We start from the raw sequence: 26,380 nt of genomic DNA, 5'->3' as shown, positions 1-26,380 counted from the left end.
TCAAACTTAATGTATCATTAAATACCTGTGGTTTCCATTCCACTTTATAGCAAGGGTAGGTCTTCAAACACCATATCCAGGCTGCGGGTAAGAAGTAGTCTACAGCGTTCCCAAATGTTTCAAACTCCTTCTTTACTAAAGCCTGACAACCTCACAGCTCTGTGACAAAAGTCAAATAATGTCTTTATGTCCAGAACACCTTGCATACACAACCAAGTGGGAGATGGTATTCTGTTTAGGGTGTACAAACTTCAACACTTTCAATTGGTTTCACAGACCCTGATTAGCATTAGTCTTGGACTTCCCAATTTTACTTAAAATAACATTAGTTAGTTCAATCGTGGTCTGTGAAACCAGCCATTTAACTATTAAGTGATTCAGCTAGCCCATCATTGGAAAGCTTACTGGTGCTACTCTGCAGGAATACAATTGGTAAAAGTTGGTATATTTTACTTATACCACATACTCCTGTATGTGGTTATCGGGTAGAACCTTATAGAAAATTATCACAGTAAATTAGCAAGTTTATTTTGCAGTTTCCCCATGGTTATACAGTGTACTTAACAAACTTTACCATGGTTTGTTAGGTATTTAAAATGCTTTACAATACCTCTCTGTGCTTCACAGTACTTACATTCGCTTTACCATGCCTTCACTATGCTTTATTTCATTTTGCTATGCTTTTACTATGGGAAACTTTTATTAGAGAATACAAGCTGCTTCAGAAATAACAGACAAAAAGAACCTGAAACAGGGTTCTGAAGACAATAGCAGAAGAAAGCACAGGGTTTTTCTCAAGAGAAAAGAGAGAATCTCACTTTTTGCAGGATGCAAAGCTTCCATGGCAACAATTACGTCACACGGAACACAGTGACGACAACTCTAGCGCACTGGATCCATAGAGCCTCTGCTTAATGAATGCTTGCAGGGCTGCAACAGCTTTAATGAATAATACAAGTAGGGAAGGTTGTACTGAGTTTGCTGTTGAAGCAGCAATGGAAAGGACACTTACTTACTAGCCATTGTTGTGTTTTCTTCACTAAACCTCTTCACCTACCTGACCTAAAGGAGATACAGAAAGTGGACACAGATAGAAGCAAAGACCAGATACAACACAATGTGAGAGAGTTGCAGTGTGTATAAAGCTGGGCCAATCACATACATAATCAACGTGAGGCAGACCAATTAGAAAGAAGACGTTACTGTTGTTCCTTAAACAGAATGTAGTCTTTGATATTTGTTTCTTAAACAAATACGTCAGCGACATGCATCCCCGACCACAGCTGGAAATACAAATTTAGAGCTATCAGTAACATGTAAAAGCATATAAACCATGATACCCTGTGCTGAAGAATGTTCAAACCAAGCTACTTCACAATTGAATAAGTGCTTCAGTAGATATGCCACGAAACTTAAACATGAAATATGGACAGATTACGTCCTTATATAGCCATATCATAACTCAATAACTTTGTCAAAGATAAAGAGGTTTTATCAGAACTGGACAAAGGGGTTTTATAGATTAATGGAAATATAACTGCGTGACTCACAGACAGACAGCTTCCTAGATTACACTGCACTCAACAACTGAATCCGGCTCTTACCTAGTTTCATCATAAATGAACAAGCGATTCTCTAGATATGTATGCAAAACAGTAGCATGACATACGTTGTAAATGTAACAGGCAGTGTTGTGTGACACACTGCCGTTACAGATTCTGTCCCGTGGGTGAGATGAGATGAGGTTAAAAGCTCTATAACCACGAATGCATAGTGATTAAGATGCTCACTTGCGGTGTGGGAGGTCGCCAGTTTGCACCCAACCCTGTTACACTGATGCCGTGACCTGGATCTCACTGAGGTTAATGCACAGCTTTTGTCTACATGTACATTTTACCTATGAATTAGTTATATCGACAATACTTGAGACTCAAACGTGAACTTTCAGCACTACCCGAATATGCAAAACTAAGCAGACACTGGAGATATTAAGAGAGTTAGAAACATTCTTCTGCTCTAGTGTTTAATGACATCTAGTGAGTTCCACACACAATTACAAGAAACAAAAAACTGTAAGCAACTAGGTCTAGGCATTCCCAGCACTCTGCATGATTGCACATCGTTGCATAGTATAAAATTGGAGGATTGCCAGTGTTTGTTGTCAGGAAAACCTCTGGCACATGTGTTTTTGACTATGTCAAAGCTTAGCTATTTTACACAATTCCTGGGCATTAGGGTTAAAATGTAAAATTGTCAAACAATCTCAGTTTTGATTACTGCATACTGTAATTATTCCACATCTATATGTGAATCGGAGCCCAGATTTTTCGTTCAGTCCAGCAGGCTGCCTTATAATCCTAAACTATCCACCTGATCTATTACCTGATTTTATAAAGAGCTGAATATCACAAAGGGAAACATGCTTGAAGAATGCATGCATGTGTTTCTCTCATACTGTGGAATGCCTCTATTACAATGGAGAGCCGGTTCTGATAAAGACATGTTCAGATTAAAAATGAGTGGTCTTAATAATGATTCATACAGAACTTTAAAAACAAAGTATAGATTACACTGTATAAGAAAGTAAGTCAGCTAGACAAAGTTTTGTCTAGTTCCTTCATCTGTGTTGATTTGACCCTGGCACAGCAAGGTTGTCTTTTGATTATTCTAGTGATAACAGTTAAACAAAATTTAATTTGAAAAAATGTGATCCTTGTACTGAAACAGATGTTGCTTTAACTAGCAGGTAATGTCTGTTTTCCCTAATATTGCCTTTTATCTCTATTCCGGATTATGTGGAGTGCTATAGCTCCCCCTATGGCTCAGGGTGTGTAGGTGCTATGTTAAATGTTCTTTGCTTTTCTTATGTTATGTATGGAGTTAAGCACTATCAGCTGACTTTATTTACAGTGTATACAATACTTTTTTTATTCCCCTTTAGAGCTCTGAATTAAACACACTTCACTTTATCTTAATCTATCTGGAAAAGGTTAAGCATGTTTTTCTTTACACTGGCATGCAATTCTAGTTTAGTGACAAAATAAAGATTCAGAAATAAAATTGGGCAGAGAGTAATGTAATCTCTCATTAACATGCAAAATGGTTTCTATCTAAGAAGGTTATTGTACAGGGTGGTTCTACTGCAATGCTGCTGTTGTGGATACAAACACTTCACCACCACCAGGATGTTATAGACCACAGGGGAGTTTTTTAATACTTTTTTTTATACTATTCTGTTTCTTACAATATTTAGCATTCTAATAAAAACAGGGCGTTGCCAGGTGTAGTTTTGTAATTATGTGCTTGTGAAGAGCTAAGGGATTATGGGCTTCAATTAGGTATGCTGCAGTGCCAATGCACCTCAATAATTCTGACCAAGTAAAAACAAGGAATCTGAGTTTTGCTTTCTTCTCTCCTCTTGCTTTCAGGTTAAAGTGCAATAATGTGGACCACGCCACGCTGAGTCATGCATGTATTATTTAGATGTGGCATTTTAATCTGTTTTTAAAATGAAATGGATAACACACTGAATTTGATAAATCAGCCTTGCTTTCCACACAAAGCTCCAGTTATCACAGTTGACAGAGTTCTTCTTAAGGTTAAAGCTGAACCATGGTGGCTCAGATCTTAAAAAAACAGATTAAAAACAAGGTATTTTTTTCAATTTAGCACATAAAGCTGACGCATGAAACATCAGATTGTGGCCGTTGATCTAGATGTACAGATGTTTTGTAGTTAATTTAGTTCAATCAAATCAGCACAGTGAATAACTACGTATATAGTTTGAGATCTGAATTTACAAATGACTTGAAGGTCTAAGTGTTGGAAACACATTCACAGCACAACCTTATCGACATTTGGTAATAAAAGCATGACAGAAAGTAAAGCAAACTAACAAGCATGTAAAATCAAATATAGCTAAAACTTACAATGGACCATGGTAAAGCATGGAGAAGAATAGGAGAAGGACTGCAGGGATACTGCACACATTCAGCATTCAAATCTTTTATGAACAAAAAGTTCAACAGAATTTGGTTTTCGAAAGAAACAGATAGCGATAGGATTTTTTTTTTATTAAGCATTACTCTTCAGTTATTGTAGTATGTGAACAGTGTAAGGATGAAGTGTTTTCCATTCACAGAATTCAGTCTGCACACATAAATGCTGTTGTAATTCATAACAAACAGAGCTGAGACGGTTTCTTCTGATTTTCCGATTGCGTATATAGAATGCTACAAAAAAGCTTTTCCTTTTAGTTTCCTTTTAGTGACAACTGTGCTCTCATAATTTTAGCTTTTGATGTTTAGAAGTCATAGATTTTCTGATTTCAGCTAGTAAATTGTTGAATGTTAAATTCTTCCTGTTTAACATTTAAAGAAGTGCAAATAAGTGGCGCTGACCCCAGGAATGAAATACAGTTGTTTGTGTAGGACTATTATGTTTCAAATGACCCTACAGTATTATCCTGCCTGTAGCATCCACAGATAGCAATTAAACAGCACTGTAAGGCTATGTATTACTAAAAGCATGAGTCTGCATCATTTTCCTGTTAAACAGATACATATCATTAAACTGCATGATAATCACCTGCTGTGAACAAGATACAATCAATTAACATGCATAAGAAACATTTCTAAAACATGCGCTTTTCAATCAGCAACACACATTGATTACTATAAGCTAGAACTTCAAAGATACACCCAGCTAAGACAAGTAAGTTTTTCTTCAAAGAACAAGTTAAAAGTCACATCATTCAGCATTCAGCTGTGATTAAATGATGAAAATTATTTTGGCAGGGACTTCATGACTGCCTCCTAATAATCAATGAAGGTTTTGGGAACAAGTCCATGAATATATTTTCAACAGCAATAGAAACACCAAGATCACTTAAGATGTCAAACCTATCATTTGGTACTTTTTTTTACTTACTTGTAAGTTTTCGGCTTCTTCTTTACTTTCTCTCTTTAGGTGAAGAATGGCAGCTTGATGTTCTATGATAATAAAAATACATTATTTCTTAACATCAAGCATGCATTATTGTACAGTGTTTCACAAGGAATAGTGCAGATTTACATACATGATAAACCAGAACTCAAGTCAGATACACATTCAAGACATTACAATGGGAAATGGTCACAACAGAACACTTGACTGTGATTTTAACCTCACTGAGTTTACTGGCCCTGAGAAAAACTGGATCATTTGACATGTTTTGGATATATGACTCAAAACTGGTTTTGACATGTTTCAAACATCTCATATATTAATAAGGGTTTCATCCACTGAAAATTAACAAAATAAACTATTATTGAACAAAATAAACTAAATTACTGTATTTGGCCACAATGTGGCGACAAGTGCAAAGTATTCTGGTTTTTTTTTCATGCTAACCATCATTGCCTTTTAAAAGGAACCTGGAGCATGTTGTTCCCTGTGGAAAGTGCCAGTTTGGAATTACTTTGTGGCACTGATAAAGGGAAAGTGACCTGTTCTGCACCAGAGGGTGTTCCCCGGTGTACCTGAGCATTCCTACCTTGTGCCAATGGTATAGAAGTGCACAGCACAGCTTTCTACAGTATATTGTGATGAACCTGGAGAAGGGATGGAGGAATGTGTTGTGTTGCACCATTGCACCATTCCACCATGGGAAGCAAACACCAGCGTGGGAATAGGGGTACCACTAGTACATCACATGTCCACTTGGGGCCTATAAGATGACATCTAGCAGAAACTACCTGACTGGCTGGCACCCCTATACACCACCATGGAAACCAAAAGTCCCATACACAAGTACTTTCAATACTTTGCTTAGTTAGCTACTCCTTTAGCCTCATCAAACTGTTTCTTTTTTCAGAATTTGGTTTGTTATTCTTTGTTGGTATAATTTGTGTAAGACCACTTTACTCATGAATTGATCAAGCCTCATTAATTGATCTGTACATCAACATATTGAATATGTGAATATGATCAAAGTGAACTAAACTCAGTTTAGATGTATGTATCCCATCTATTTTACACTGCTCTCAGTCTAATGTACTAAACAGTAGAACACACAGCACACCCTGTGCTTGATAGTCTTACAATGCAGTGCTAACTGGGAACACAGTACAGGTTTAACCAGATTGGGTTAACCTGTCTACAGCTCTAAACCCTGCTTCTAGCAGCAAGCCTGTCTGCTGTGATATCTGAATGGCGAGAGACTGATAGCACCTCACTAGGTGTGGTGACACAGAAGTACAGGCCCGAATACAAGGCAGTGGCTGTGCCACTTTGTCTCTGTGACATCCAGGTTGGCTATACTCTATACCCTCTGGTTCAAATGTGTTCTGTGATTCCAAGGGGTCATATAACACCTGAAGGGTTCAGCTTAATAAAGCTTCAAAAAAAGTGGTTTCACCTAAAAAATAAAAAAGCAGCAAAGCAGCAAGAGGCATGTGAGAAAGCAGTTATGCTGATGAGAGGGAAGGATTGTATGAAAACTGGTTATTACACCTGCAAGTGATGTACAATGCACATAAAGCAGGTACACAACCATGCATCCTGGGCCCAGTTAGTGGAAAAAATGATGTAATAGTTCAATTAAAAATGAATATCCACACCTGCTCTGTTTGTTGTATTTACAAATGAAACGTCTTGCACAGCACTGTCTACACTTTGCAGCACTGAGCTACTTTATTTAGCAGCCACATGATGCTCTTTCCACTGTGTTACAGTATGTATAAAAAGGTGCCATGTTGGGAATCTGATATATATTCCATTAACAACTAGCATTCACAAAGAGATACAAGTCATCAGGACATGAACATGCTCATACTTCTCAAGGAGCAGGAGTCTACTGCTAGTATTTCCATGCTGGAGGATACGAAGAAATGTTTTTTGCCCTAACTTCAAACACAATCAGGTAAAGATAAAACTATTGGAAAATGTAAAATGTACAACTCAAATAACTGATGAAAACATTAACTAAAATCTAGTCTAGACTACAAGATTAGGCTTCACAAAACCCATTTTATACCACATGTAGGCAAGTTATTCCCTATTCACTTTTCAGTAATTGAAAGCACCTCATCTTGATTAACAGTGCGTCTTTTTCCTTGGGGAGAGTCCAGGTCTCATAATGATCTGCTGTGAATTTGACCAGAAACTCTTCCTATGGCCTGAATCCTAGAGTGCAAATTAGCCTAATCCCTTCTCAGAAGCAACTCCCCTGTGAGAAAGGTTTAGCTGCACTGCGCACTATTCCATTTCACTAGCAGGACTAGTAGCAACTATGCATACCACTAAAGGTCTTACTGCAAAATGAAAATTGAAAGATTTATATACCTAACATATCTATCATGTAGGTTTACTTTCTGTTCTATAATTAACATGTGCCAGTGTCGACACACCCTTATACTGTTTGTTTTAAACCTACCCGCCCAGCAAACCAACAGCCCTACTATCTCCCACACTGCAGTTTACTCTGAATCACTCATGCAGTTTATTACAGTGGTAATGCTGGAGCTGCTACTGTTTTAAACTCTAATCTTATCCCATGTAATAGACCCTTTCTTCAACGTACAGTTGAGCTTTTCAATTCTAACACATTTTATACAATTGGAAATGTTGGTCTGCATCTATTACAGTCACCCCAGCTGTAATAAACTTCACATGCTGTGCTGTCCTGTTTTAATGATACTTTGATGGACACACAGTGGCTATATTTGCAACGACTGGAAGCACCCACAATGGAATGTTCTTTTTCTAGAATTCTGATGTCATCGTTCCATTGTCTACTATACTTTTCCAGATTTTGGAAATACCCGTTCCAAGCGTGAAATGCCTGGAGGGGAGAGGCCAGTGTCAGTTTTACTACTATTGGAATGTCAACAGTTTGATTTTTATTTCACATACAGAAGTGAAAATTCTTAAATCTGCCCGCAGGTATTCTAAAAAGGTGAATACTGGAACACGCCAGCTGCTCTCTTGAAGATCAAACTTTTATTTTTATTAGCTTGACAACCCTGAACAGCATTACACCATTTTGACCTAACGGAATGTCAGGTTCAGCCTTGTCTTCTCAAGCACTCTGTACCATTCTGGAGACATGCTGGGCTGAGTGACAGGCGGGGAGATAGCTCAGCTACCCTGTAGGGATGAAGCAGGCAGTGTGGTGGAAGGTGCAGGGGAGAGGGGAGTAGAAAAGCACAACAGATGCTGCCATTAGGTTTAAAGTATGGATGATGAATGCTAACTAAGGCTTTAAAATCAATTTTCTAACTTCCAGTTATCAAAAGCCACATTACCATTGCTTAGCCCTTTCTTGAGCTGAACAGCTTTTAATTATTTGGTTTCCTCTTGCATTTTATTTTTGTAATGCAAATCTGCAGACTTAATAAATACAATGTGTCTTCTTGGGGCCTACTCACATCCTGTGCTTCCAGTGGTCCAGCTAATCAGACCAATGCCTCGATGCCACTGACTGGTGCTACAGGCTTCGGCTGACCACGGCTATCTGCTGAAATCAAAAGGTGCTTTTTTCCAAACCTGGCCACCCTTGAAAATTCTTAACGTGCATCAAAGGGGATTGTGGGATCCTATTGTGTTTTAAAGAAACCAGTGGGAACACTGCTGTAGGACCATAGAGGCAGGCATCTTTGTAATTATTTTTAAGAATAAATGAATGGGTGTTGTAGCCATGAATTCTAATTGAAGGATCTAGATATTTCATGGCAAATAAAGAATTAAGTATGATTTCGTAATATCCTATTAATTAGAATTCATCAGTATTTTATTTGAAATATTAACTAATATTTACTCAGACAGTTAATGCATATTCATAGCATTATATTGGCTGGCTTAAGAGTAGTATTAGTTCTTATAAAAAATACAAATTATAGAAAATGAATGAATGATTGCTTTTACACATAGTTAATATTTACACTGAAGCTAAGACATTACCTGACTATTATTGCTTACTGAGATTAATGTGCTGATTACTGCTAGTTTGATATTAACCTTCTTTTCTACTTCTGTACTGTATTTTATGTACAAACTTTTGATAAAGTTTATGAAAGATATAAGTGTTGCGTGTTTTGTTGTGCAAATGGTTTCCTTTGCGATCTTGAACTCGTTTGGGAGAAGTTTGTAACTGAGAGTGCTAACTGAGTAAAACCATTACACACATTAATTAATTAATGATCTTTAATTGGGTATCTAAACACCAATTCTCCCTTCACTACGTTGAGAACAAAGCAGTCCGAGCAATGGCAGCTGAAATTAAAAGCACATTCATTGCTTTTTTCTTTATGGCATTACATACGATTTTAGACAGCCTTCTCAAGACCCGGTTGAATGAATCCTCCAAAAGAAGACGGATGGAAAGTGAAACGTAAAACAATAACACATCGTAAAAAAAATGCCTTAATAACAATGCAGCTCCTGATGTGTAGGACAAAATGACTTTTTTTTTTGGCTAACGTGGCTTAGTTTTTATATATCAAGTTCCACATCTTTCATCATGGCCGTAAAACAAAGAGCTTAAACACCTCCTGGCTATGTGATGACACTTATTTTGTAGTCAGTTTGGCTACATCGAGCTAGTGATACGAAACCTGACCAGATAACCGCGCTCAGCTGCTGGGGTGAACAATGGAATCACCCTGATTTGTTGCCCTGGGCAGCCGTAGGCAGGAGAGCCAGGCAGTGGAAACGCGGCACATGTGACCTACAGTACTGAAAGTGATACGGTACCAGGAAGCAGCGGCTTAAACATTCTTAATAGAAGAAAACTCATGTAAAACCTTGGTTACAACTGAAATTATAAATCAATGGCCAGAAATTGACAAAAGCTGATGGGTCTATAATACCTGTTACCCAGCCTGAGGCCTCATCACCAGAAACAGGAAATAATATCCCTACACACCACAAAGAGAACAAAGCAAAAAAAAAAAAAACATTCCTGTTGGAGGTCTTTCTTGCTTAACTGGATACATACGCACATAATGACAGATGGACAGGGAGTAAAGTGTTTCTCTAGATCAGGGGTCTCCAATCCTGGTCCTGGAGAGCTACAGGGTCTTCTGGTTTTCGTTTCAATCGAGCTCTCAGTTACTAAATTGGACCAATTATTGGCTTAATTGGTCAAGATTAGCATGTGTTCCAGATCTTTAGCCATTGACGATGTAAAGACACCTATACAACCTGCAGGATTGAGGTTCTCCAGGACCAGGGTTGGAGACTCCTGCTCGAGATGTATCTAAAAGTCTGAAGTAGGGAAATTAACAGCGTAAGCATTGCTTTGTTGTTCTGCACACAGGTCAATAAAAGCAGTAGTACTGCACCCTAGACTTTTACATGCTGGACTCCTGCAGGCACAGATACACTGAGGAAATGCCAGTGCACTGTTGAAGGCTGGTTCCAGTAACCGGGTGTGACAGGTGAACGGACTCCAGACATGTTTTTACTCATCATGTTAGTTATAAGAACTATGAATATTGTGGGTGTACTTACTGTGGGGAATATTGCTGGGCACCTTGCTGGATTTGGCCCAGAACAGGTGAATCACCGGCCCAACTGAACCCAAGGGATTATCACTAGGACTGTCGAGTTTTCACGGTAAAAGAAAGGCTTATTTCACAGTCTAAAAATAGGTATTTCAAGATTAAATAATATCACTGTAATATATATGAAAGTAAAAAAAAAAATACTGTTGTCACATTCAAAAGTTATTATACAGCAAATGTTCCAAAACGTAAAAATGTAAATGTTAAATTGTAGAATGTTTTGTTTTTTAAGTCCACCTTATAAAGGCATTCTATTTTTACCACAAGTGACTTATCAAACAAAATTAAAACATAAATAAATGTAAAAAAACAAACAAAACAAAAAAAAACAGGTATGTGAAATGTCCCCTTCTTGTACTGGACCGAGCGATCTTTAGCAGAAATATTTCCGATCTTTGATACAGCTAGTGCCTTTTTTGTTGAAGTCATTTTAAACAAATGGTTCAGCTCTATGCAGTGTGTTCAATCATTTACCAGAAGCAAACTAAACTGGCCGTCAGTCTTCTAAATGCAGTGTAACAGGTAGTGCGTCAATGAGGCAAACGTTTGCTGTATTTTTTTTTTTTTTTTTAAATATGTATATTTGCACTATTCTTTCAGAAATGGGAATTTTCATGAGGAATTACATATTACACTGCAATGGATACATTTCAGGGAAAATCATGACATTTGTGATAACCGTGAAATAAATACAGCCTGCTGCTGTAACTAAGACTCAGAAAGACACTACACAAGCTAAAACGTTCGAGCGACAGTGTAGTTGTGATGATTGTGATTCATACAATTGTGCACCATGTGAAGTCTGCCTCCCTGCCTGAGCATTGCCTGTCCTGTCCCAGCCGATACAAAAACAGACCCCATTTTAATAAGCTAAACTGTGAAGCTTGTAATACTGTGCTGCTGGAAGACAGGATTTAACCAAGAACCCTGCTTTGCAATACAAAGTGTGACTGGTTTGCTTAGGCCTTGGGTACACATTGGACTGATCAGTATCAAACACATCTAACTGGGGTTTGACTTATTAGAAACACCTGACACATGTACCACACATTTGTATATATGAGCTCATCTGACTGAGCAATTTCTTATGCAAATGGGTTTTCATGACAGGCATACTGTGATCTATAACAGCTGTATCTACCTGTGCAGGATGGGCAAGCAGATCTCACAGATAGATAGAAGGCTGGTAGTTAATACTGGAACAGACTTCACAAAAGATTGCTAGAATTGACCCGAATTAAACACTTTGTAGACTTGTCAGATTAATTCACTGTTTTCCTGGTTGTCTATGGTGGCCCATATTGGCCGGTGTCTCAGACATTGAGTCCAAACCCATATTTATAATGTGGTATTACAATCCCAAAGGACATGTCAATGCCAGTACTTACCAGCTTCTGTGTACTTCAGGCCCACTTTCTCGTCTTCTTCTTTGGGTTTGGGTGGAGGCCACACTGCCACCAGCCGCTTGGGTGTTCTGTCGTCACTATCAGTGGGAGAGGCCAGCTCTGACTGAAAGAAAACAATTACAAATGCACATTATAGTTAGGAACCCAATTCAATAAAACACAAGAACATGGAAAGGGTCAAAATGAAATGGATTCGTGAGCTGCTCACTAAATGCAGCTAGTCACCAGGAAGGAGTTTACTGTATTTATGCTATATTAAAGGCTAAAGGAAAATCCTGGATAAGAAATTAATCAAATAAGTAAGACATTCTTAAATGAAATAGAAATACCCATATAAAAAGTTCCCATAGTAAAAGCATAGCACAGTGAAAGCTTAAAGCATAGGTAAGCATTGTAAAACCCAGCAAGGTATGGTAAAGCATATTAAAAAAAACAACTTGGCAAACCATGGTAAACTATGGTAAATAAATATGAGAACTGCAAAATGACTGTGCAAATGTAACTTTTAATATAGCAGAATTATATTTATATACAGCCAACACACTCCTCTTAATTTATGCATGCTCTCTCGTTGGTTTGTCTAAAGCAGCTGAAATAATAAAAAAAGATACCAAGCAAATGAAAACGAAAAACACTGCTGTAGTTTCAATCAGACTTTGAAGTGAGATAGTGAGAGAAAACCTGGGACAGAGAAGCACGGTATGTAAATGCATTCTGTAATAAGCCTGGTTACATTCTTCAAAAGCAATACATACTAGCGCCTCTTCAGCTTGTCCTGTGTTGTTTTCAGCAGGGCCAGGTTTTGAAGTAGATCTCTGAAATATCCCTTTAAGCACATCCCTGTCATGTTTTAGCTTTTTTTTCACTGTGTCAAGGTCTTCTACATCAGAATTGTCTTTTTTGACAGTTTTTGGAGTGAAGAACGATTTAAAAGCACTCAAAGCAGTTTCACCGTCAGCAGGAGGGCCTACATCCTTGCTCTCATCTACCTTGACATTTGACTGAACATCAGCATTTGTAACATCACCTGCCTCTTTAGTGGCATCTTCCTTATCTTCACTTTTTGGCCCATCCAGGTTTAACAACTGAGTGAGCTGCTCTAAGAATCCAGAATTGTTTTTAGGCTCGGGAACATTTTTTATTTCCCTTTTCTTTGGCAGAGGCTCTGGTTGTAGTTTGACTTTGTTCACAGGCTTGGTCAAACTCAGCATCGCCAAGTCAGTGTCTCTGAGTTTGATTTCAGAAACAGTTTCCCTTTCTTCTCCAACAGCCCCCTTTTTCAACACCCTAAGTCCACTAAAAAGGGCAGGCAGCTGAAAGGACTTCTCCCCAGGAGTGGCAGATGCAGGGGTGGTGCTTTTGGCAGGGGAGAAAGTAGGCACATCTGGTTTTGTCACTGCAGAAGGCACACTTTGGTATTTGTTAGCAGCAGGCACCTCTGGCTGCATGATGCTTGCAGGTTCATCTGTTACTGTGCTACCAGGAAGAGTGTCTTTCACCACAGCAGAATGAACATCTGGCTTTGCGATGCTTGGTGAATCATCAAGCTCTTCTTCCATAGGAGAAAAATTATCAGATGTTGTTAAGGCCATGGGTCCTTCTTGTTGTATGGTCCCTGTGAACATATCTGGTTCTTTGATTCCATCTGAAAGATCTAGACCTGCCAAATCAGTAGGGCCCTCAGCCTTTGTAACACCAGTAGAAACATCTGGCTGTACGGCAGCAGAATTCTTTTTCAAAGGTCTGGGATTAAAGAACAATTTGAAAGCATTGAAAGCAGAATCAACATTAGAAATGGGGTTTATATCCTTGCTCTTGTCTGCTTCAGTGTCACCTGGCTTTGTATTGACAGCAGACACATCTGCATCTGCAATAGCAGGGGAGGAACCTGTCTCCGGGATACCACTGGGACCATCTAACTGCCCAATACTTGCAGAAACTTCATCTGGCTCTGTGACTTCAAAGGAAACCACTGTCTTTGTGATGCTAGCAGGCACATCTGCATCTGCAATAGCAGGGGCGGAACCTGGCTCTGGGATACCATTGGGACCATCTGACTGCCCAATACTTGCGGACACTTCATCTGGCTCTGTGTCTTCAAAGGAAACCACTGTCTTTGTACTGCCAGCAGACAGATCTGCATCTGCAATAGCAGGGGAGGAACCTGGCTCTGGGATACCATTGGGACCATCTGACTGCCCAATACTTGCGGACACCTCACCTGGCTCTGTGTCTTCAAAGGAAACCACTGTCTTTGTACTGTCAGCAGACACATCTGCATCTGCAATAGCAGGGGAGGAACCTGGCTCTGGGATACCACTGGGACCATCTGACTGCCCAATACTTGCGGACACCTCACCTGGCTCTGTGACTTCAAAGGAAACCACTGTCTTTGTACTGTCAGCAGACACATCTGCATCTGCAATAGCAGGGGAGGAACCTGGCTCTGGGATACCACTGGGACCATCTGACTGCCCAATACTTGCGGACACTTCATCTGGCTCTGTGTCTTCAAAGGAAACCACTGTCTTTGTGACGCTAGCAGGCACATCTGGGCTGGTGACTCCAGCAGGCATATCTGGTAATGTAGCCTGAAACTCCTTTTCAGACTCACTGTCCTCCTCCTTACTGGGCTTGTCTATGCTGACTGATTGATTTTGTAATCCTTGACTTTGTAATGATGAATCGCTAGAAACACTTTTTGTATCGACCATGTCTACTGATCTTCCTTTGGTTGAATCCAACCTGTTCATATTTTCTTGTTCTTGAGAAGAGACTGATGTCCTATGTGGTGTATATGATATGGCTTCCAGTTCACTCACATTGGCGTCGTCCTCATCTTCAGACTCAGTGTCACTGGTGGTGTGAACCAGAGTCACTCGAACAAGGTCTGCATCCCTGGCATCTCCACCAGTAGGCGCAGGCACTGAGGGACTTTGAGGAGGCGAAGTTGCAGTGGTTTCATTTTCACTCCCTTCAATATCGTCCCTTATCAGAACTTTGCTCTTGTTTGTCTCAAAGACCTTAGCGTTACCATTATCAGCTCTTTCCTCGAGACCTGGATCCTTGTCTTCAATCCCCTCGCTGTCATTCCCATCAGGTTCAGCTTTTTCATAATTATTTTTTTTTACATTTTCAGACTGTGACCGGAAAGATTTCAGCACAGCTTTCTCCTGGGTTTGTGCTTTCAATTTATCACGTCCGAACATTGAAGAAATCATGCTCATAAAGGACTGAGGATTCCCTGAAGTCCTTGCTCCGGCCTTTTGGTTTTCCAAGCCATCAGTGTCATTTGACTTATTATTTTTGTCTTCCATTTTTAGACAATTTAAAAAAAGAAAAACATTTTAAAGTACTGGTAAGTGATTAAAAGTGTTCCAGGCAACAGTTGCTATCAGTTTTGTTCAAGATTTATCTCCAGCATACAGTTCTTTAAACTTTATGTTTAGAATCAGGAAAGTAAGACGTAGCTTGCTGGCACCCCTTCTGTGTGAATTCAGAGCCACAGCAGAAAGCCAGTGTGTTTTGATTTGTTGTAAATTAGTCCAGCACAATGTGTATATTGGACACATCAGTCAAAGGCTCATCTCAGTACCGGCAGCAGCTTGTTTCGTGAGTCTCTCTCAACAAAAGGTCTTTGTCAGTTTAAATCTGTTGGCTCTCATTATTTTGTGTCCCACACTGTGCCAGTGAAAACCAGTCCACTCTGTAATCCTTTGGGCGACACACAGTGTTGCTGTTCCCAGTAAAACAAAAAAAGCAAAACTTCTGCACCAAAAACAAAAAACTCTCACTTCTGCAGTTTGTAATCCGATTGTACTTGTTTCTATGGTCCGCTGTAGAAATCCTGTAATGAATCTGCAAAAAATGTCAAAAGAAAATCCTGGTGTAATCTCCCAGAGAAGAGGAGGTGCTTCTGAGGTACAGGAACAAATCACAGCGGAGAAAGACCTCAGGATTAATCCAGCAGGCACAGTGAGCATCCCATTCAGGAAGTTTCCTCAGTCTCTCAGACAACCAGTTGTCTCTGAGGCCGGTGAGCGCTCTCAGTCAGGGCTGCAGTGTAGATCTGCCTTCCTTCAGAGCTCAGGAGAGAGGTGCTGCGTTTCATAGGAATGCAGCCTGCCCCCCCCCCCGGGCCTGGGAAGACAACCCAGCACAGCAGAGGTGTAGAATTACCTTCCTGCTTCCATTTACAAGCAGGTACTCATCCAACGATCTCGCCACACCCCAGAACTGCGCAGGCTCTGTGGCTGACAGTGAACAAGGTGCAGTCACAGCTCCTTCACTAATCTCCTGCAGGCCAGGTGGATGGCAAGGTAGCTGTATTTACCAAGCTCAACTGTAATGTGTACTAAACAGGCCTAATCTGCTGAGAGGAATGGGAAAGTCTGCATCACTTTCTTTTTTGTTGACAAGCATTGCTACTTATACTGTATTTAAATGTACAACATGTTTATTTGTAGTTTGGTAACTTTATTGTGTGTTTTTCCTTTCTGGAAATATGTTTCTGATGAAGAGTTTTGAAAATCTATATGTTTTAGCAATTCAAAAACATCAAAGCCATAAACAAGTTTTTATTTGATTTCTATTGTTTAGCCTCTTTTTCAGCATTTTTTGGCAACTTGCAAAACAACCTAAACCAACACTACAGTACAGCATGTTTAATAAGCAAGGCCCTGTTTACAAAGTGTAATGCTTTTAATCCTTTTACAGTCTCTCTGCCCATGGCAGCAGCTTCTGAAGATGTCCACAGAATTACTGTGGGGGAGGGTCCAAGGTTCTCGTCTAACATTAGCAAACCAAGAACATATAATCCTCTGAAAAGCCAAAAAAACACCAGATGTACTACACAATAACCCCATAGTCACCCCGCAGAAACACTATCAACATTAAATGAACTCATTATAACCAAGTAACAAGAAGAAACCCATGTTTTTTTCATTTGTTAAGTGGAACACAGTATACTGTAAGCCAGGGTTATCCAACCGATGGCTCTCTTGACCATATGGCTCCTTGGCTTGAAAAGACTTTAAGGACATTTGGTAGTTTTTGGTAGGCTGTTATTTTGTGTTTAACACTAATTTAGGATACAAATATTTCAAACACAGATAAACTGCTGAATTAATAACATACAAGCAAGGGACAAAATGGCGGACCAGTGATAATACTGTTAGTAATGATAACAGGTAAGATCTTTTAAAACCTTTAAATGGATACTTTAAAGTACATGGTGCTTATAAAACAATTCCAGTACATATTACCTAATATAAGGATGTGAAAAGTCGACTTTGAAAACATGTCAGTCAGATTGGTATTCAAATGTGAGTCAATGCATCTCTCTTCTGGGTGTTCAAGTTTTATTAAAGATAATAAATGGCAAACCTTCAGAAGGCAGAAATATATATTTAAAAAATGTGCAGAGGAAGAGTGAAAAAAACAGAAATGTTTTTCCTACAAGGACTCAAACTTCCAGAAGCAACTCGCGTGTGTCAGATGTGTTCCTTCAATGGGAAGTACTGCATGGAAAAGACATATTCTCCAGTTTTATTGTTTCAAATGCTATGGAAAAAACACCATTCCAAATCTATGAAGTAATAGTAATACATTTTAGATAAGATTTACTGGAATTATTTTGTTAGCTTTATGTACTTTAATTCAATTAACATTGCAAGCATAACAATCAGACTAAAACAGGTTCTAGTAATAAATCCTTGACCTACAGACAAGGTACATGATGTAATGATCTCTTAATTATGCCTCTTCAAGTGTACAGGGGACACATTCCACCGTGTTGTGCAATAAGGGAATTAAAACTGCAGAATTTTCAACACTGACGCTGCAGTGCAGGAGTGCGAAAAAAGAAACTCATAAACTCAGACACACGCTTATTAGGTACCTTTGTCATTGTCTTTGTGTTATTATCTCTTCAGCACTAGAGACTGAGTGTTTGAAGCTGTGGGTGTATCGCCTTGTAATGCAGCTTGTGAAGGGACCAGGCACTCATCCAATTCTTTATCATCTCTGACACTCAGCAAACTCCCATTGACTGGCATACTTAACTCCCCTCTTATTTGTTGATTTAGCCGAGTTTATCAAGGTGAGTTTGCATGTTAACTAACAACGCCTGCTCATTAACAGCCTTTAGCATTATACAAACTGATCGGCACCTTTCAGTTGCCACAATCCTCTGCAGCTGTTGTCTTCCCCCATCAGTCACTAGTTGGTTCTGACCTCGATCTCCCAGTTGCAATTGCAGTCAGGCACCAGGTATCATACTACTTCAAGCATATCTTTGTATGACAGCTAACTGCTCTGGGCCTTACGTAGTCATTCATCACTCAATGCAGCTTTGTTAAGATAATGTGAAGTGTCACTGTCCTACATGATCATATTCACAATAGTATGAACCATTATATACTGTCTGATAATCATGTTACTATATCACTGTGATAAAGAGAGAGTGAATTCTTGTTTTAGATCTCCCTTCCGACCGGTGAGGGCACTGGGGAGGAGGAGCAGGCAGAGCCGCGGTGCGCAACGTCACAGACCCGGTTGGGAAGCGCAGTGGCAATCACGCATTGGCTGACGGCGGTTGCCCTCGCTGACCAATGGGGATGGGACGGGGCGTACAAAAGGGGGCGTGGCCCGGGGTTCTGTTCCTTCTGGCAAGGTACAGTGTGTGTGAGAGGGAGAGAGAGAAACAGAGATACAGAGATACAAACAGGGAATTAAAGAGGGAGACGGGGAGCAAGGAAGGAGGTGGTTGTGATTACCTGCTAACCCCTGTGTCTTTTTGTGTATTTTTATAGAAGTGCTGGATTTTTACCCCGTTGTTTTCATTCCTGGATTAAAGGGACGGATTGACTTTATTTTTGTGTTTCTCCTCGTTTGGGACTGCAACCCCTCGTTATTGTTATTTTGTCAGGTTACACATTGCTGTGTACCCTGACTCCTCTTTATTTTGTTTATTCTCCTTGACTTTTGGTGCCCATCTGACATTGGTTTTACGTACAATAAAACCGGGGGCTTGTTAAGGAAAATCTGACTCGTTGTCATTTCTTTACACCACACCATCGGTCAATTCAGCCACACGTGGTGTCATCGTGGGATGGACCCAACCACTTTGTCGGCGATCCTGGAGGCGTTGGACAGCCGGAGGGAGGCTGAGGAACGGAGGAGGGAGGAGAGATACACGGCTCTTATCGAGAGGGTCGGGATGGGGATGACGTCAGCGGCGACGGGCCCCGTGCTGGTTGCCCCGAAGGCCCGGGCCCAGAAAATGACGGTGGAGGATGACCCGGAGGCCTACCTTGTAGCCTTTGAACGGTTGGCTACCACCGCAGCATGGCCCCGGGAGTACTGGGCGAGCCAACTTGGTCCCTGCTTGATCGGGGAAGCACAGGCAGCGTACCGGGCCATGACTGACGACGATGCCGCCCAGTATGACCTGGTTAAGCAGGCTATCCTCCGCCGTCTCAATATCACGGGGGAGACTCATCGGGTCAGATTCCGGGAGTTCCGGCGACCCCCCAACACCCGGCCCAGGGTGGTAGCCTAGCAATTATGCGACCACATGGCGCAATGGCTGAACCCCAGTCAGAAAACCGGGATTCAGATGGGGGAGGCCATTGTGATGGAACAATTCTGCCATGTGGTCGGGGCTGAGACGCAGGCATGGGTACGCCGGCATAACCCCACGACGCTGGAACAGGCCGTGGCGTTAGCTGAAAATTACGAGGACTCCCTGGTGTCCGCTCGAACCACCCTGCTGGACTTCCCCCCTCCCTCCGCTGCCAAAGGACCGCCGTCGAACCCTTTTCCCGGACCCAGGGCCGTCAGATCACCGGCCCCGTCGGGCCACCCGGCCCCCTTACAATGGAGGCAGAGGTTGGCCCCCAGCTGGGGTAGAATGGTTCCCCCTGCCCCGCTGTTATACCAGCAGCGGGACAAATATGTACCGCCTTTACCCTCTGCCCCACCCGTCTGTTTTAGGTGCCAGCAGTCGGGACACATTGCCAGATACTGCCCGGCGGCCATGGAGTGCGACGTGGCTGCGTGTCACCTGGCGTCTGAGACAGGTAGGAAATGGGGAAATGGTCGGGAGGGCCCGTGTATGGTTGATATTGTATTGGGGAATGTGAACACCCACGCATTAGTGGACACAGGGTGTGAGCAAACTTTAATTCGAACAGCTCTCCTTGGCGGTATGTCGTGGCAGCCACAAGGCCAGGTGGCAATCTCCTGTATCCATGGGGATACGGCAACATACCCCACTCTAAAAGTATATTTATCGGTAGGCCCGATAAAGCGCCACCTAGTAGTGGGGGTGGCCGAAAAGTTGCCACATCCAGTTATTCTGGGTCGAGACTGGCCGCAATATAAAGATTTAGTGAAAATATCGGCAGCCTCGACCACACGTGTAGACACGGCAGACCCCCGGGGAAGGGAAGTAATTGGTACTGTTTTTCCCTTCCATACAGAGCTGTTTTCTCCACTTTTTCGTCCTAGAAAAACACGTAAGGAGAGACGGAAGGAAAAGTGGGAAGGCGCATCGATAAGACACGGTTGGGGTCTGGCGGGAGAAGGTGCTGATGGTCCCAAACGTCAATCGAAGGGAGTCGGAACGCAGTGTGACCGGGCGGGCGAGGTTACTGGACCCTCGAGGGTAGAGACTGCTCCAGCCCCTGTCAATATCCCGGACGTGTGGGCCTCAAGCGCGGACCTAGTGTGGGAACAGAACAACGACCCCACACTGGTGCACGCTTGGGAACAGGTCCGGTCTATTGAGGGTAAGGATGTTGACGGCATTGGGACGCTGGTATATCCCCATTTCGTGGTAGAGGGGCACTTGCTTTATAGAGTAAACCCAGCCCCGGGCACAGGACAGCCTGTCAAACAGTTGATGGTTCCCCCGTCCTGTCGACCAGAGGTCATGAGGCTGGCGCATGACGTCCCCTTTGCAGGACATCTTGGCGTGGACAAGACGAGGGACCGAATACTGGCTCGATTTTACTGGGCAGGGCTCTACACCGAAGTGGCGAAATATGTAGCTAGCTGCCCAGAATGTCAGAGAGTAGCACCGGGTCGAGTGCGCCCCGCCCCTCTGGTCCCACTGCCTATTATCTCCACTCCCTTTGAACGCGTTGCAATGGACATAGTTGGGCCAGTGCTGCCTTCTGATTCCGGGTACACGCACATATTAGTGATGGTGGATTATGCAACGCGGTACCCGGAAGCAGTTCCGTTGCGGTCCACTAGTGCCACTGCAATTGCGAAAGAGTTAAGTCAGATTATGGCTAGGGTAGGGATTCCAAAAGAAATATTGACTGATCATGGAACAAACTTCTTGTCGAAAACGCTACAGCAGGTGTACAAAATTCTAAAAATACGTCCCATTAGGACATCCGTTTATCATCCCCAAACGGATGGGCTGGTGGAACGTTTTAACCAAACATTGAAGCAAATGCTGAAACGGTTTGTGAGTCAGGAGCAGAAACACTGGGCTACCCTTCTTCCTTACCTACTCTTCGCAGTGAGAGAGGTGCCTCAGAGCTCAACGGGATTTTCCCCCTTCGAGCTATTATATGGCCGGCAGCCACGGGGCATCCTCGACCTGTTGAGAGAAGGTTGGGAAGAACACAAGGGCTCCTCTAAAAATGTAGTGCAGCATGTGCTCCTACTGCGTGATCGCCTTGATTTAATTGGTCGACTGGCTCAGGACAATCTCAGATCGGCTCAACATCGGCAACAGCGGCATTACAATACCAATGCACGAATTCGAACCTTTCGGCCAGGAGATAAAGTAATGCTGCTTCTTCCATCATTGGAATCGAAACTGTGTGCTAAATGGCAGGGGCCATATGAGGTGATACGGGCCATAGGATTAGTGAATTATGAAATTAGACAGCCCGATCGCCGAAATAAAACAGAAATCTATCATGTCAATTTGTTAAAGCCCTGGAAGGCAAGGGAGGTCTTATTCATAGCCCCAGGCGAGATGGAGGATGACTTAGGACCCTGTATAGAGACCCCTAGCCCCAGCCAGATTTCAATGGGGAAACAGTTACTTCCAGATCAGCAAGTGGAATTGCGTAAGTTGATTGGGAAATTTGGGGATGTGTTTTCTGACGTGCCCGGCAGAACTAACCTTACCAAATATGCTGTTATTACTCCGCCAGGGGTCACTGTTCGGGAGAGGCCCTACCGGATCCCAGAAAGCCGGCGGAGTGGCGTCCAGAACGAGGTGAGGGCGATGCTTGAACTTGGGGTCATTGAGCCTTCCAGAAGCGAGTGGTGCAGTCCTATTGTTATAGTGGCTAAGAAGGATGGCACTAATCGCTTCTGTGTCGATTTTCGAAAGGTCAATGCTATCGCCAAGTTCGACGCCTACCCCATGCCTTGGATCGACGAACTTCTTGACCGACTGGGGACGGCCGGGTTTATCTCAACTTTGGACCTGACGAAGGGATATTGGCAGATCCCTTTAACCCGCGATTCATGTGAAAAAACGGCATTTTCAACTCCGGATGGTCTGTTCCATTTTAAAACCATGCCGTTTGGGCTACATGGTGCGCCCGCCGCCTTTCAGAGACTGATGGACGAGGTGTTACATCCCCATCGTGAGTATGCAGCAGCTTATATTGACGATGTGGTGATATATAGCTCCACCTGGAGAGAGCATGTAATTCGACTTACAGCCGTCCTTCAGTCTCTGAGGGCTGCCCGGCTGACAGCCAACCTAAAAAAATGTGCGTTTGCGAAATCTGAAACTCAGTACTTAGGATTTATCATGGGAAACGGACAGGTGAAACCCGTAGCCACCAAAGTCCAGGCTTTGGTGGACGCGGCGGTCCCCAAAACTAAATCCCAGGTGAGGTCACTGTTAGGATTGGCCGGTTATTACCGCCCTTTTACCCCCGAGTATGCCACCGTGGTCGATCCTCTGGTGAACCTCACTAAGAAAAGTGCGCCAAATTTAGTCAAATGGTCAGAAGAGTGTCAGGGAGCGTTTGAGACCATTAAGCGCAAACTGTGCCAGGCTCCTGCGCTAATATTACCAGACTTTAGCAAGAGATTCCTCCTCCATACTGACGCGTCAGAGGTTGGTTTGGGGGCGGTCTTGTCCCAGAGGGTTAACGGGGTGGAGCACCCCATTCTTTACATCAGCAAAAAAATGCTTCCTAGGGAGCGCAATTACTCGGTTGTAGAGAAGGAGTGCTTGGCCATTAAATGGGCGACTCACTCCCTCAGATATTACTTACTGGGACATTCATTTGATCTAGTCACAGACCACGCCCCACTCAGATGGTTAAGCACTATGAAGGATAGCAATGCCCGGATAACTCTGTGGTATTTGGCATTGCAGCCTTACATGTATCATATGGTACATCGTGCAGGGAAAGATCACCAAAATGCGGATTATTTTTCCCGGGAGGGGGGAGTAATGGGGTTGGTAGGTTTGGCCGAGTGTTCCTTCGGCTCCACTCTGAGCGGTGGGATATGTGATAAAGAGAGAGTGAATTCTTGTTTTAGATCTCCCTTCCGACCGGTGAGGGCACTGGGGAGGAGGAGCAGGCAGAGCCGCGGTGCGCAACGTCACAGACCCGGTTGGGAAGCGCAGTGGCAATCACGCATTGGCTGACGGCGGTTGCCCTCGCTGACCAATGGGGATGGGACGGGGTGTACAAAAGGGGGCGTGGCCCGGGGTTCTGTTCCTTCTGGCAAGGTACAGTGTGTGTGAGAGGGAGAGAGAGAAACAGAGATACAGAGATACAAACAGGGAATTAAAGAGGGAGACGGGGAGCAAGGAAGGAGGTGGTTGTGATTACCTGCTAACCCCTGTGTCTTTTTGTGTATTTTTATAGAGCACTAACGGGACGCTCCGGGAATACGTCGGAGGAGCGCGAACCCGGAAGTGCTGGATTTTTACCCCGTTGTTTTCATTCCTGGATTAAAGGGACGGATTGACTTTATTTTTGTGTTTCTCCTCGTTTGGGACTGCAACCCCTCGTTATTGTTATTTTGTCAGGTTACACATTGCTGTGTACCCTGACTCCCCTTTATTTTGTTTATTCTCCTTGACTTTTGGTGCCCATCTGACATTGGTTTTACGTACAATAAAACCGGGGGCTTGTTAAGGAAAACCTGACTCGTTGTCATTTCTTTACACCACACCATCGGTCAATTCTGCCACAATCACCTAGTGTTTCAGGATCTCTGTGCAATATTTGTGCCAAATCCATTGTGTTGCCATTGCTGGTAACTCTGTGGTCTGCTCTGCTATGTCCACCGTAGTAAAAAGTCATTAGAATGCTATTCAATAGTATTTGTTTAAAATATTTCTATAATGGAAAGAATGCAGTGATAGGATTAAGTTTAAATCGATAGTGTAGAACAGGCCAAGGGTGTGGTGGTGGTAGTACGCATGCCAAGAGATGAAGAGATAATAATGAGTTATCTTTTCGCAGGCGAGGGTCCAGTTTAATGATTCACTAGACAATGTTAAGATATCTTGGGATATTTTCAACAAATATATTTGAGTACAGCTTTAATTAGCAGAAGGATCATTTATTGTTTAAGCATTTTTTAAATATCTTTTTTTGTAAATATAAAAAATATATATTATTCTATCAGACTCTTATACTGTGGTGTAGGTGTACTGGTATTAAAACTGATTCCATCCCCTTTCTTAAAATGCAATCATAACAAGTTCCACTCCTACTGTAAACATTTGACATGCTTTTACTGACATACAATCGGCACACCCTACTGCCTATTTGAACAGGGCCTGGCTTGGAAAATCTGCACATAAAACACAGGAACAGTTTAGTATAAAATTTCATATGACATACCGGTAAATAGAGATACATCATGCCATGGCTATATTATACTCCAACAGAAATCTAGTGTACAGGGACACTGAAAATACAGGTAATGTCAAGTGAACTCTTATAGACTGTATACAACCATCAATATTAAAACAAAGGGTAGATGTCTGAATTGCTGTTCCTTTACATATACACTTCCCTCCATCCCCGTGTATTAAAATGTAGGTTAACTGTCTGGATTGCCATACCTGTACAAATACACTTCCATCCAACCCTATGTCTTAGTTATGCAGAAAAGTATATTTCACAATTCAAGGACAAAAAGAACACTGGTACTAAAAGGAAAGTTTCAAAACTTTATTGAATTAGAAACACAAGCATATATTCACAAATAGTGAACTTGAGACAAATAGTAAGACAAAAGTAAATCTCGCCAATTAGCCGTGAAAAATTCCATTGAAATTAGAAGATTCAGATTAAGAGTGTATGAAGAACATGCAAACAAACTGAAATGGAGGCAAGCCAATTGCTTTGATAAGAAACTGCTTTGGCCTTGACTCCAAATCCCCAGAAGTATCAGGCCACCCCAGTGCCCAGAGCCCCGGGCAAGTCGAAGTGTTAGAGGATGGGGAGGGACGGGACCGAACCAACACACCAGTGGATGGGGGTGGAAGAGAGGAGGAGGAGGAAGAGGATCTGACAGCTTGTAGCCAAGCTGGATATCATTTATTATACTGTAGGAGAAAGAAATTGGCGGTGTGGGAGTAGTTCCTGCCTGCCACATGGTCTCACTACTTACATCCAGCTCCTGGTGACTATAGCACTGTGTGTCCACGTAGCTGCCATCTTCCACCGGCGTGATTCGGAGGAAGTCTAAGTGCTCTGGCCTTGAGCCCCGCAACAATACCGTCTCATTGTTACTGAACAGGACATCTTCACTGTCCGACAGCCAGACCTGGTCTTGCTTCAAACCGGGATCCTCTGAAAAATACAAACAAACATGGTTTATAGATGGTCAACCTGGTAGAATAGATAGTCATGCCAACAGTCAGTAAAGAGTAAAGAGACTGAAAAACACAAAAACAGAATTATTATTATTATTATATATTTCTTAGCAGACGCCCTTATCCAGGGCGACTTACAGTCGTAAGCAAATACATTTCAAGTGTTACAATACAAGTAATAATACAATAAGAGCAAGATAAATACAATGAATTTTGTTCAAGCAAGTACAAGTGTGACAGTACAATTCAATAATACAGCAGATAACAGTGACAGTGATAGTTACATCAGGATATGATTAACTACAAAATACTACAGATTAAACACTTGGCAAATTACAGTACTCTGAAGTACAGGATTAAATGCAGTAAAATAGGGGGCAGATAAGAGCAAGTGCATTTAGGGAAGGGTGATAGTGTCCCAGGGGAAAAACAGAGGAGTTCTACAGGTGCTGTCTGAAGAGGTGAGTCTTAAGGAGGCGCCGGAATGTGGTCAGGGACTCGGTGGTCCTGACATCAAAGAAGGTCATTCCACCACTGCGGAGCGAGGGTGGAGAAGGAGCGGGCTCTGGAGGCAGGGGAGCGTAGAGGAGGTAGAG

At 42.2% G+C, this 26,380-nt stretch overlaps 1 protein-coding gene across 2 annotated transcripts in view; it reads right to left on the bottom strand.

Annotated features, from left to right (window-relative positions):
• The window catches only part of LOC117405651 (formin-like), a 137,430-nt gene that overhangs the window by 83,831 nt on the left and 27,219 nt on the right, over positions 1 to 26,380 (bottom strand). The window contains exons 3-5 of one of the 2 annotated variants that reach the window (XM_058991378.1): positions 25,580 to 25,761; positions 11,933 to 12,053; positions 4,930 to 4,991 (exon numbers count right to left, since the gene is read on the bottom strand). In XM_058991378.1, coding sequence (XP_058847361.1) covers positions 4,930 to 4,991; positions 11,933 to 12,053; positions 25,580 to 25,761 — 365 coding nt within the window. Of the gene's footprint in view, positions 1 to 4,929; positions 4,992 to 11,932; positions 12,054 to 12,705; positions 15,947 to 25,579; positions 25,762 to 26,380 lie in introns of those variants that run through there. The other variant, XM_058991377.1, reaches the window with a different exon arrangement.

This window comes from Acipenser ruthenus, chromosome 18 (genome assembly GCF_902713425.1).
Source record: "Acipenser ruthenus chromosome 18, fAciRut3.2 maternal haplotype, whole genome shotgun sequence".
NCBI lineage: Eukaryota > Metazoa > Chordata > Actinopteri > Acipenseriformes > Acipenseridae > Acipenser > Acipenser ruthenus.
Note: the sequence above shows the minus strand (reverse complement) of the source record. Positions and strands in the feature narration are given on the sequence as shown.